At 37.3% G+C, this 12,589-nt stretch overlaps 1 protein-coding gene across 1 annotated transcript; it reads left to right on the forward strand.

Moving 5' to 3' along the window:
* Nucleotides 1–2,432: 2,432 nt before the first annotated feature.
* Nucleotides 2,433–7,673, forward strand: galk2 (galactokinase 2). The gene is made up of 10 exons (XM_054619205.1): nucleotides 2,433–2,717; nucleotides 2,809–2,897; nucleotides 3,148–3,271; nucleotides 3,378–3,471; nucleotides 3,586–3,732; nucleotides 3,979–4,077; nucleotides 4,317–4,469; nucleotides 5,076–5,286; nucleotides 6,029–6,230; nucleotides 7,008–7,673. The coding sequence occupies exons 1-10, from the start codon at nucleotides 2,668–2,670 to the stop codon at nucleotides 7,213–7,215; spliced, it is 1,377 nt and encodes a 458-aa protein (XP_054475180.1). The 5' UTR covers nucleotides 2,433–2,667; the 3' UTR covers nucleotides 7,216–7,673.
* The last annotated feature ends 4,916 nt before the right edge of the window (nucleotides 7,674–12,589 follow it).

Raw genomic sequence — 12,589 nt, forward strand, 5'->3', positions numbered from 1 at the left:
AACCCCGGAAATAGAAGCTCTCCGCGCTGCCATGGTAACAGCGCGTCTAGACTTATGGGAAGTGTAGTCGTTGATAACTGCTGCCGAACTACACACTAACATAAGAGATAAAATAAGATAAAATAATCCTTTATTAGTCCCGCAGCGGGGAGATTTACAGGATTACAGAAGCACAGAGAAACAAGAAACATATTAAAAAAAACATATTAAAAAATATATAAAATAGTAGCTGTTGTAGGTTACACCACTATTGTTTTAGAAACAACATCTGGGTCCCTTGATAAACAAAAATAATCCTGAGGTTTCTTAAATAACTTAAATCTAATATTATATTCCCACCTTGTGGTAAAACAGTGACATGGCAGCAGTGTCCTTTACTGAAGTAAGAGTGAATGAACCATATCCCTGCACTCCAAATTGGGCAAATCAGTACATATCCTAAATAACATAACAAAATCTAATCTCAAACAGAAAATTCAGATTAGGAACATAACATAACATAACATCAGTCATAAAAAATTTTGATAAATCGGGCAGTCAACCAAGTCAGTCAACAACAATTCCTGTGAGATCAAATTAAGATAAAATAAAATAACATAATCCTTTATTAGGAAATGTACAGGATTACAGCAGCATAGAGGATAGTGCAAACAAGAGACATAGTAAAAAAAAACAAGATCAAAAATAAGTATTATAAATAAGCATATGAGCAATAAAAAAAACAGTAAATAACAGTAAAGAATCCACAGTAACTGAAATATTATATATACAGACAGAAACTATTATAACTATTGTATTGCACAGTGTATTTGTATTGCACAGGTTTTTTTTAGGTATTGCACTAGATGAACTCACTAATGAAACATTGATTATTATAAAAAGATTGCAAAAACGTTAAATGTTATAGCAGAGCAGCAGTAAATAGTAATCTGCTATTTCTCAAAAATATGTCATATAAGAAACAAATGGCTGTAAAGAGCATAGACATAACAATTCCTGCATGATTTTGCTCATATGTCTTTAAAAAACGTGCAATCCATATTGTTGGCCAATTATATAAACATGAAATCACAACGTGTGATTACACGTAAAACAATCAGAGAATCAGAGAAACACGATTGGCATCATTTCTTTATGTTCTCTCATAAGGGAGAGTAGTAATAGTAGTTATAATAGTTATTCTGTCTGTATATATAATATTTCAGTTATTGTGGATTCTTTACTGTTTTTATTGCTTATTTGCTATTTATAATACTTATTTTTGATCTTGTTTTTTTTTTTTTACTATGTCTCTTGTTTGCACTATACCCTATGCTGCTGTAATCCTGTAAATTTCCCCGCTGCGGGACTAATAAAGGATTATTTTATTTTATCTTATCTTATCTTAGTTAGTTTTAGTTATTGTGGATTTTTTTTTATTTATTTACTTAACTTATTTACGTTTACTTATTATGTTTTTTTACTATGTCTCTTGTTTCTCTATGCTGCTGTAATCCTGTAAATTTCCCCGCTGCGGGACTAATAAAGGATTATCTTATTTTATTAAGAGGAATGTATATGACATTGCTTTAGTTTTCTTCACAAAGCAAATTATGTAGTAGCTGTTGTAGGTTACACCACTATTGTTTTAGAAACAACATCTAGGTCCCTTGATAAGCAAAAATAATCCTGAGGTTTCTTAAATAACTTAAATCTAATATTATATTCCCACCTTGTGGTAAAACAGTGACATGGCAGCAGTGTCCTTTACTGAAGTAAGAGTGAATGAACCATATCCCTGCACTCCAAATTGGGCAAATCAGTACATAGTCTAAATAACATAATAAAAAATAATCTCAAACAGAAAATTCAGATTAGGAAAATGTGTACATTTAACTGTATATTAAAAAAAAATTCACAACATAACATCAGTCATATAAAAATATGATAAATCGGGCAGTCAACCAAAAATAATCCTTTATTAGGAAATGTACAGGATTACAGCAGCATAGAGGATAGTGCAAACAAGAGACATAGTAAAAAAAAACAAGATCAAAAATAAGTATTATAAATAAGCAAATGAGCAATAAAAAAAACAGTAAAAAACAGTTGAGAATCCACAGTAACTGAAATATTATATATACAGACAGAAACTATTATAACTATTGTATTGCACAGTGTATTAGTGTCTTAGTGTCATGTGGTCTACTGGGAGCAGAGCTGTTTTTTTTAAATTATCTGATACATTCATATTAAACCATATTGATCTATAGTGAGGAGAATCTTAGTTTTGTTTTATTTTTTTTTACTGAAAGTGCGTATTGAGAGTTTTCACGTGACTGAAAACCTTGAACTGTGACGTCATGTTCCTACGCACCGCTGCGTACGTGTTGAAACACCTTATGAGACCACGCCCCCTGTTCTGCAGGCACTTCCTTGTTTTTGCTGCTGTGGCCTCAACTGTTTCAGAATCAGTTCAGATGTAGCAAAACTGGGTCTCAGCACCTCTAAACTGAGCTGAAGTCATGCTTTTTTAACTGACCGCAGATCAGCGTTTTGGCATCCGGGATCCACATGTGACAGTCAGCTGATCGCGGCCAGGATCTGCAGAAAGCTGTGAGCTCTTCTGTCTGACATCAAGTACATTCGCCTCATACATTCATTCGTTATTTTTTTAAAGAGGTAGAAATGGCTACAAACCCACCTAAGTTAAAGGCTGCAATATCTGGCAATGAAAGGTGAGTAGCAGTAGATAAAGACATGCAGATTGTCAATGAGAGGAAACAAATGTGATACTTAATTTCTTCATTTGTAATTTTTTTTATACAGGCTGCAAAACTTGAAAAACACGTTTGAAAAAAAGTATGGAGAATCTCCTCACTTCTATGCATGTGCACCTGGAAGGGTCAATCTAATAGGTAATTACATTTTATGTAGTAGGATTTGATGACTCAAAACAGTGAACTGTCAATTCAGACATATTGGTCTGATGTTGCTGTATTTGCATGAGATACAAAAACACGTGACAAGTGACATTATGAAAACTGAGAAAAAGGTTTTTCAGATGCATTTTCACCATTTGCTCAATACTCTATTCAATCTTTTTTTTTCATAGTAAGATGAGTGGCTTCTGCTAATGAAAATCCCCTTTTCAAACATATTTAACAGGAGAGCATATTGATTACTGTGGCTATTCTGTTCTTCCGATGGCCATTGAGAGGAATATCCTCGCAGCCGTCTCTGTGAACAATTCAGGGACAATCACACTGGCCAACACAAATCCTCAGTACACGTAAGGCTTAAACACACATACTCATTGTTGAATATTTATAGTTCGTTGTGCTTGTTGCTTCAGGAGCTTGAATCCTATTTACATTATCATCATCGTCTGTGTGCAGGGATTTCACTGTGTCATGTTCAGAGGACATCGCCATAGACAGAGAGAATCCACAGTGGCATTACTACTTTCTCTGTGGAGTAAAAGGTATTCAGGTAAGATCATCAATTCTTTGACCATGACAATTTAATATAAAGTGACAATTTAAATCGAAGTGATACTTTCTGCAAATTAACAGAAGCAAACTTCCCGCTGTGTTTTTTCTACAGGAGAAGTTTGGTATTGCTCAGTTAGCAGGGATGTCATGTGTGGTAGATGGAACCATTCCTCCGAGCTCCGGCCTCTCCAGCTCTAGTGCCTTAGTTTGTTGTGCCGGGCTCGTAACAGTGGAGGCAAATCAGAAGTCCCTCTCCAAGGTAAAACGCTTTACATTACAAGCATTTCATTTCAAAACACTTCAAAACACTGTATATATATATATATTATATATATATATATATATATATATATATATTCATGCAGGAAAAAGTTTTATTGCACAAGCAGACTTCAAAGCTAACTGATAAAGTGCTTCACTTTCATGCCAGTAGTAAATAACTGTGAGTATTTGTCATTTAAAATGTTCTATTAGTCCTTTTCTCATTGTTTTCTGAATCCTCTAGGTGGCCCTGGCGGAGATTTGTGCCAAAAGTGAGCGCTACATCGGCACAGAAGGAGGCGGCATGGACCAGTCCATCTCATTCCTGGCAGAGAGAGGCACTGTATGATGCTTTCCTTTCAGTACAATTTGCTTTAAAAAAAATGGTACAAGTCGATCATGGTCATTTGTTCATCCAAACTATTAACACAGAAAATAAATGTTTCCAGAAGAATGCAAGAAGAAATGTATGTTTGATTGATGTAAAGTACCTTATATAAGTAGTGTCTTGAATAATGATTTGGTTCAATTGTCCATGTATTCAACAGTTTTATTACTTTAATTTTTTCAATTATCCAACAGGCAAAGCTAATCGAGTTCCAGCCTTTAAAGGCCACCGATGTCAAGCTCCCAGATGGCGCCGTGTTCGTGATCTCCAACTGCTGCGTTGAGATGAACAAAGCTGCTTCTTCTCACTTCAACATCCGTGTGGTGGAGTGTCGAATCGCCACAAAGGTCAATATCTTAAACATTGCATTTATAAAAAAATCTGAGTAAATACAAAACAATATTTGGTTTTACCTTCATTACACATCATGTTGCATGTACTATATTCTGTACTGTATCATGGTAATAATGTGTAGGCATGACTTTGTTTACAGGATCATAAATCCAACAGGCTTAGAAGCAGTAATCTGTAGGACCTTGTGCTTTTTAAATCTGGTCAACATAAATGTTTTGTCCATAAACACGTTGATAAATCTCCAAAGAGGTTTTTCTTTTAAAGCATTAAGGTTTGGTGCAGTTTTCCTGAAGCATAATACTGTAAACTATAACAGAAATGTTATAAAACAAATTAGTAAACGGGAGTTATTGTGCAGGTTATTTATTTAATGAAGTTGCACAATAACATTTTTGTAATTTTTAGAATATTACAATCGCTATATATAAAAAGATTTATCACGTAGTGAAGCAATGCACTTAGAAACAGGAGAGTGTGTTGTTTCTTTGCAGGCAATCCTGATGATAGACCTTCAGCAAATATGTGTAAATATCAATATATTTTAAGTGGAGAGGGGTAAATAATCTCACATGCAAATGTCTTGGCGGGTTTGGACTCAGATGCTGGCCCAGGCACGAGGTCTGGACTCGAGCCGGTTGTTGAAGCTGGTGCAGGTTCAGACGGAGCTGAAGGCCTCCCTGGAGGAGATGCTGGCTCTGGTGGACGAGGTGCTGCATCCGGAGCCCTACAGCCGAGAAGAGATCTGCAAGGAGCTGGGCGTCACTTCAGAGCAATTTTCCTCAGAGCTGCTGAGCGCCAACACTCAGCATGGTGAGCAAGAGCACACAGAAAAGTCTGTTTATTTTAATATCTCTGAACTGAATCATGTCCAATCTGTGGAAAGTTATCTGTGAAGTAATCAATAAGTGGATTGAAAGGTTAAGAAATTACGATTTTGATCATCATGTTTAAAGTCAGTTATCGTCAGAAAGTTGGGCAAATTTCAAATACGAACAGTTGCAATGTGAAGACTGGTTGTCATATCATTGTAAATGTAATATATTTGGAGGATTTTGGGCTGCTAGTCAGAATTGAAAAAGTCTCTGGTAACTTGTTATAGGCATTTGTCATTTTTGACATTTATATATAGAACAAACAAATAAAAAAATGGTCTTTAATAGAAAAGATAAGTAGTTGCAGCCAAATTACTTTGACAAAGAAGGGGCAATACATTTTTTCAATATTAATATGGTATTGTGATATTAGACTAAATATAATGTGGAATTTAACTTATTGTCAAATTGTGATATCTGTATTTACCCAGACTTATTTATACTTTATTAATATGAATACATTTAAACAACACAAATTCCCAGCCATAATCATCTGCTCTAGCTGAGATAAACAATCAGTAACTAGGCATTACTGTTCCGTTTTTTTTTTCTCAAAATGATTATCCGTAAGCATCCTCTAAAGAACAACAAATGACTCATGTGGACGTCTTTAAAAACAAGCAGGAAGTTTGTCAGGACCAGGTATGTCAAAAACATCTGCCTCTTCTCCTCTCCCTCAGTGACGCATTTCAAGCTGCACCAGCGAGCCAAGCATGTGTACGGTGAAGCTGCGCGGGTGCTGCGGTTTAAGAGCGTGTGCGACTCTGAACCTGCCGAATCCGTACGGCTACTGGGAGACCTGATGAACCAGAGCCATGCAAGCTGCAGAGACCTGTATGAGTGCAGCTGCTCTGAACTGGACCAACTGGTGGACATCTGTCTGTGAGTGCAGCTCACTGCTGTTACAGATTTAGACTCAGGATGGAAGCAAATTAAATATTAGCAAATGCAGTTTAAGAGACTTAACCAATAAAGAAAGCGAAGAACAACCAATTTAAGACATATTTGCATGTTTTGTGGCTGAATTAAATGTAATCTTTTCAGTCTGAGGGTCCTGTTATTGTGCATGCTGGCTTCCAATTCCCTACAACATACTGATCATGAGGAGTATAACAAACTAAACTTTAAAATAAACAGTTTTTTTGCTATTGGTTTCCATGAAATCAACGTATTAAACTATTGTATGCTAACAGAAGATGATACAGTGCCTAAATCAAACTCCAATTTTAAGTGTAACTACAAATTTACCCGAAAGAGACAGCAAAATCTGCTGAAAAATGTAAATGTTTAATAATATTACATATTATATCCTGTATAATATTTCCTGTGTGCAGCTCCTCTATTTCCTTTGTGCATTGCATTATTGGCAAATAGTTTTACACCAACAGCAAATGTTAGCATGCTAACATGCTGAAATACAATGGTGAAAACAGCACCACTGTGCCAAAGTACAGTCTAACATTGAAAAAGAAGATGGATGAAAATAAGCAACTTGAAAGTAAATGTTGTATGTGGATATCTTTTATCTTTATGTGTATATTTATTTCGGGTTTGGCCATTAATAAATATACCGATGTGTATTGTATGAAGCAGATTCAGAATTATTGTTGTGATTGAAATACTGACTTAACAGCTGTTTCTTGTCTCTCTCGGTGGCAGGAAGTCGGGTGCAGTGGGCTCCCGGCTGACAGGAGCAGGTTGGGGCGGCTGTGCTGTTTCCATGGTTCCCAGTGAGAAGGTTGAGTCTTTCTTAAGAGCAGTGAGCGAGGCCTACTACCTCCCCGATCCACGCAGAGCAGCGATGGAAAAACAGAGTTTGTTCGTGTCAAAGCCAGGCGGGGGAGCTGCAGTTTTCCTCCCGGAGTAAAATGTATGATCCATGTCTGTTTATATAACAATCATTCATTCAAATACACTGCTGGGAAATAAAATATATATTGTTTACAGTTCATTCAGAAGGGACTCACAAATGAAAGTAAACCAAAAATGTAACCTTACTTCTGTGTTTCATTTGACCTCTCTACTCTTTGTAGATTATTCTGGAACATAAGGGCCAAAAATTGATGACAGTGATGAATTATTTCTTACAAAGGGAATATGCTTTTTATGTCTTAAATCACAAGGGTGTATGTAATAAATTGATTTTGTACAATGATATCACTGGCTCAACATTGCTGATCTCAGAAAAGAAAAGATTCCAAACATAACAGTAACATCTTATTTGTGCTGCTGTATAAAATACATTCATCTATTCTTTTTTACATTTTACACAGGAATATAATGTCATCAACAAGGGCAAGAAATCCTGAATAATTAAATAAACTGAATAGTTTACATGTGCAATTGAAGCGATCAACATTGGAGCAGCATCACTCTTTAAAAATGTGTTGGGTTCATGTTTTGTTAAAGTTGTGTGATCCACGGAGCAATCAGCGTGGAGAAGTCCTGATTAAACGATCACACGCTTCTGCTACACGAGCAATTTTCACTTGTTTAGAGAGCAGTGATGGTGGAAGCTCGGTGGTCTCAGGCACATTGTACTTTACTGAATGTAACTGCAGCATTCTGCATTTAAATCATTCAGGGATTTTTTAATCACATCAGATCTCGCCCAGACATTTTCTTTTTTACTTTCACTCCGTCTGGACAATCAACTAAAAAAATTGTTGGTTTAAATGCTTGAGGTTTTTAAAGCTAATCTCCACAATATTTTACATTCCATTTATTGTCTTTGGGACGCAGACTAAGAACAAAATCATGTTTGGTGTTTGATAATGATCATTCAAATGTTGTGCAGCAACAACTGTCTAAAGTGTGTTTTTTATGTTTTTTCATCACCAACAATAAGGTGGTTTATTGCTAATGGATCTGGAGATTTTGGATATTGAAAGATTGAAAATAAAAATCATACCAGCAAAGATGACCATCCCAAAGCACCACTCAGTGTTTTGTAGCACATAACCTCGCAGCAGCATTTTCGGATTATTCAGAGGGTGTTTGTTGTCTCTCCAGAATAAAGTTCATACAGTAGACTAGCATTCACTCTACAAAGTCGCAACTCAACATACAAGACGCCTGAAGTGTCCACTGTCATGGTGGTGGCCGTGCTATCGTTATTTAGAACTATGTGTTCAATACCCATACTACATACTATTTAGTATGCCAGAAATACATTTAGTATGTCCCAATACATGTCAAATTCAGTATGCCAAAAATACCAGGATGTCCTAAAGCATCCTGTCACATTTAGCTTGCATGCTTTTCTGACCCACGAGTTGCGTTCCAAATCACATACTTTTCTTTTAACTTTAAGTACATACTTCATGTGCCCTAACAAAGTATGCACTATTGCATGCAGTAGTATGTATTCAATTGGGATATACTATTTCCTCATAACATTTAAACTTGAACTGAAAATTGTATGTGCAGTGAATATATGAGCAGCGGATATATATATATTGAGGGTGAAAGTTCAAGGTGCAATGTTATGATGAAGAAGTATATTCCAACTGAATGCATAATGCAAGTAACAGCACGTACTTTGTAAGAGCAGCTGCAGTATGGACAAAAAGCTGAAGGAAAAATGATCCCATTTGGAAAGCAGCTGTACGGTTTCCTGTGGTTCCAGCACCTCCCTTACGTCTGTGTGTGGGCATGGTCCACCTGGCGCTCTTCTCGTCATATAAATCTGTTCACTGTCAGCTAATTCTCCCTCCCATTTTGCACGCATGCCTGCTTCTCATCGGCCTGCCGTGTATCTGCCCCAGCTTGTCAACCACTCCTCGTCAGATTACGTTTTCCTAGTATTCTTGTGTCTGAACTAATTACCTAATTCTTTTTATTTCCTGTTATCCAGGATTCTTGTTGGCCTGACTACTTGCTCCCCTGTTTTCTACACTCGTGCAACTCAGCCTGCCACCATCACTCATCCTCGCCCAGATTGTTCTCACAATACATCTTATTAAAGATAAGACCTCTGTGTCAGTGTCCTACGTTTGGGTCATTTCTTGTGATACCACAACATCCACAGGTGATTCATTTACACCAGTGTATAAGATTTTAAAAAAAGTAAAGTGTCCTCTCACCATCAAAGTCCATCAGCTTGGTAATATCCCCCAAATCTGAGGTGACGGTCAAAGTCTGACGAACTTTCAGATTTGTCTCTCTGTTTGGTGAGAAATGGGTAGAAAGTAGAAATGTAACTTAAAACAAGTTTACTGTTAATATACATTTAATTTGTGCAAAAACAATCATAATCTCCTGGTTTACTTCCTTACACATACAATAGTTTGCAGTTTTTAGAGTTCTTCAGTTTTACTTTAGCACTTACCCATCTAGCTCTGCAGTTTCAATATAGCACAGTCCATAGGGCTCACTACTACAGAGGAGGGGATGTCAGCCTGCGTGTAAAACCAATATGAAACGAGAGAAAGGGCAATAAATCAATCTCTGCCCTCTGAACCTGCATGGTGGTCAGCAGCTTCTGAATCCCCCCCAGAGAAACCTTTAATTGTTGACCTCAAATCTCTTTTATGTAAACATGAGAGACAGAATCGAACATCCTCTCATAAGAACTTCAATAAAATCAATCAGCAGTAAGAATTTATCCAATTTAACAGTCATTTTACTCACAGCAACAAACTGATTATTCTCTAGTTTGATAATATCACCCACTTGAACATTCATCCATTTCTCATTCATCTCCATTCCCACATGCTGCCCCTGCTCCATTATTTGAAATGTTTTCATGTTTATTTGTTGACTGTTGGTAGAATAAACACCTGGTTGGTCTGCACATAACCCTCTGTGTCAAGCCTCCTGCTTTTAAACTTCAACCGCTATGTGAACATCCTAACAGTAATGCAGGTAATTAAAAGTATCTCTGTAAAATTGTGAGTATTTTGGGGGCCTGTATGCAACTATACTCGGCGAGAATTTCATTTCCATCTTAAACAACACATATTCAAAGGATGAGAATTCCCCAAATTATAACTTCTTATCCTTATTTTCTCATGCTTCAGACTCAGAGGACGACACGTAGCAAAGACCTGCTGTTCTGAATTGAACCCAGGCTGGAAAGGACTCGGCCTGCATGGGGCAAACGTTTGACCGAGTGAGCTAGAGGTAGATTGTTATTCCCTCAACCACCTGGTGAGTTACATCTTTAAGATAGGGGATAAGAACAAAGATTAATTTAGTACATAACACAACACTGAGTGCTGTTTGGAGTCCAAATATGCTGATTCATTGTGGGAAATAATAGCAAGAAGTCATCTAAGGTTAAAACCCCTAAGTGCTATTAAGTGGACTTCTAAAAGTTATCCATGTGTGTTTAGGAATTACAATCATACAAATAAGTGATTAAATGGAAAATTTGCTATTTTTCTTTTTCTTTATATTATTATATAAATGTATCTATTTTCTTATAAATCTTATCTAAACCAACTCTGTTGTCTATAAGTGCCCTCTCAATCTTCTTTTAATCATATTGTTGTATTAAGATCACTTGGTTCATATTTACTGTCACAGTTCTTCCTCCATACTGTCAGTAGCTCCATACTCCCTGTCACTCTGTCTCACTCACCTAAATGGCTCACTCTGTTCACCTGCCTGTCACTCTCTCTCAGTTCACTCCGGCCACTCCCAGTTCCACTTCCAGCTCACAGCCCAGCCCCCTCTCTCTCACCACACTCTCCCTCACTCATCTAATTAGCCTCATGCAGTGCACCTGTCTGCCACACCCACCTCATCAGCACAATCCCTCTCACCTGCTCACTCTGCTGCACCTACACCCTGCAGTATAAATGCCCCACTCATTCACACACTCGCTGCCAGATCGTTCGTTGTTTTCATGCTACACTTTCCAGCAATTTCCCGTGGACTGATTTCCCGTTGCCGACCCTGCATGTTTGGACTTCCCTGCCTTGCCTCTGCCCCGGTTAACCGACTCAGCCTTCTGTCCCAGACCACGGTATTCCTACCTTGCCTCTGCCCCGGTTAACCGTCTCAGCCTTCTGTCCCAGACCACGAGATTAGCCTCCGCTTCCTCTGGTTTCTGTCTGCCTAATCCCTTGCCTGTTTCCCACTGTGAGTCATATCCTGCCTGTCTGTCTGCTGTGTTCTCAGCTTCAAATAAAGCTCCAGAACTTTATCTGTCTCCTCGTCGTACTGCTCTTGGGTCCACACACCATCCGTGACATTTACAAGGCTTTTTATTTAGTTGTTTCTGATATTAAATGAATTGATGTAAACAATTTTTTTTTTATGAACCAGAGATTTAGTTTCTAGGAAACGCTAAAAGAGTCAAATTTATACCAGTACCACTATACTTAAATTCCCTCATGGAGCCTTGAATAATATAAATGTTATATTGAGATCAGCCACACCATATCAGTGTGGCGCCACAGTAAAACAATACAACAGGCATGAAGTTCAGACTCCACTCATATTTAAACCAGGTAATACTTCTAAAAGCTATAAACTAAATTGCCAATGGGCCCCTCCCAATAGTATTCTCATTTTAACAGCTGCCCAGTCATCTCTGTTAGATGACACCGTGTGTTAAACCAGATAACAATGTGGGGAAGACTCTTGGTTTTCTTATGATGGCTACATATCAAGATCTCTGTCTGCAGGTGCTATTCAACTGTTTTTGACCACAGCGTCCTTTCAAAGTAACAAAACGACTGTTAAAAAGTACAAAATATGCATACTATTTTTAAATGTTGAACTATCTGTGATCATTCACTAAGGGGTTTGAAGAGTCGGCCTCCTTCCACATTAAGGTCTCTTCTTTCAGCTCCGATTTAGAATTTAACTCATACATTGTCTGCTAAAAACAGAACTAGTGTTTCTTTTCTGTTTCATACACAGACAGGTGTGGAGAGGGTGAGGCTGCAGGAATATAAAACCACCTGATCTCATAATAAAGAGATTTAACTGTTCCAAAGGCCACAACTGTCTATTCCTTATTGCACAATAGCTCATTCTCCAATTATTCTGCATCACATATGTGTGCAGTAACTGTGACAGTTAACATGTTTTACATTGGAGAATTAATCATATACAATAATCAAGACACTAGGCTATATGTAATAAATAGATTGATGCCTACAGTCCAGTTTGGTGCATTCATGTAAAGCTGGAAAATGTGACATTCCCAATCAGCAATTGCAGTTGCTTAATGTTCGTTTCACTACTAGCTAAGCCAAGAGACAAAGGCACAGAAGAGAATCAGGGCC

Source organism: Anoplopoma fimbria, chromosome 19 (genome assembly GCF_027596085.1).
Source record: "Anoplopoma fimbria isolate UVic2021 breed Golden Eagle Sablefish chromosome 19, Afim_UVic_2022, whole genome shotgun sequence".
NCBI classification, from domain to species: domain Eukaryota; kingdom Metazoa; phylum Chordata; class Actinopteri; order Perciformes; family Anoplopomatidae; genus Anoplopoma; species Anoplopoma fimbria.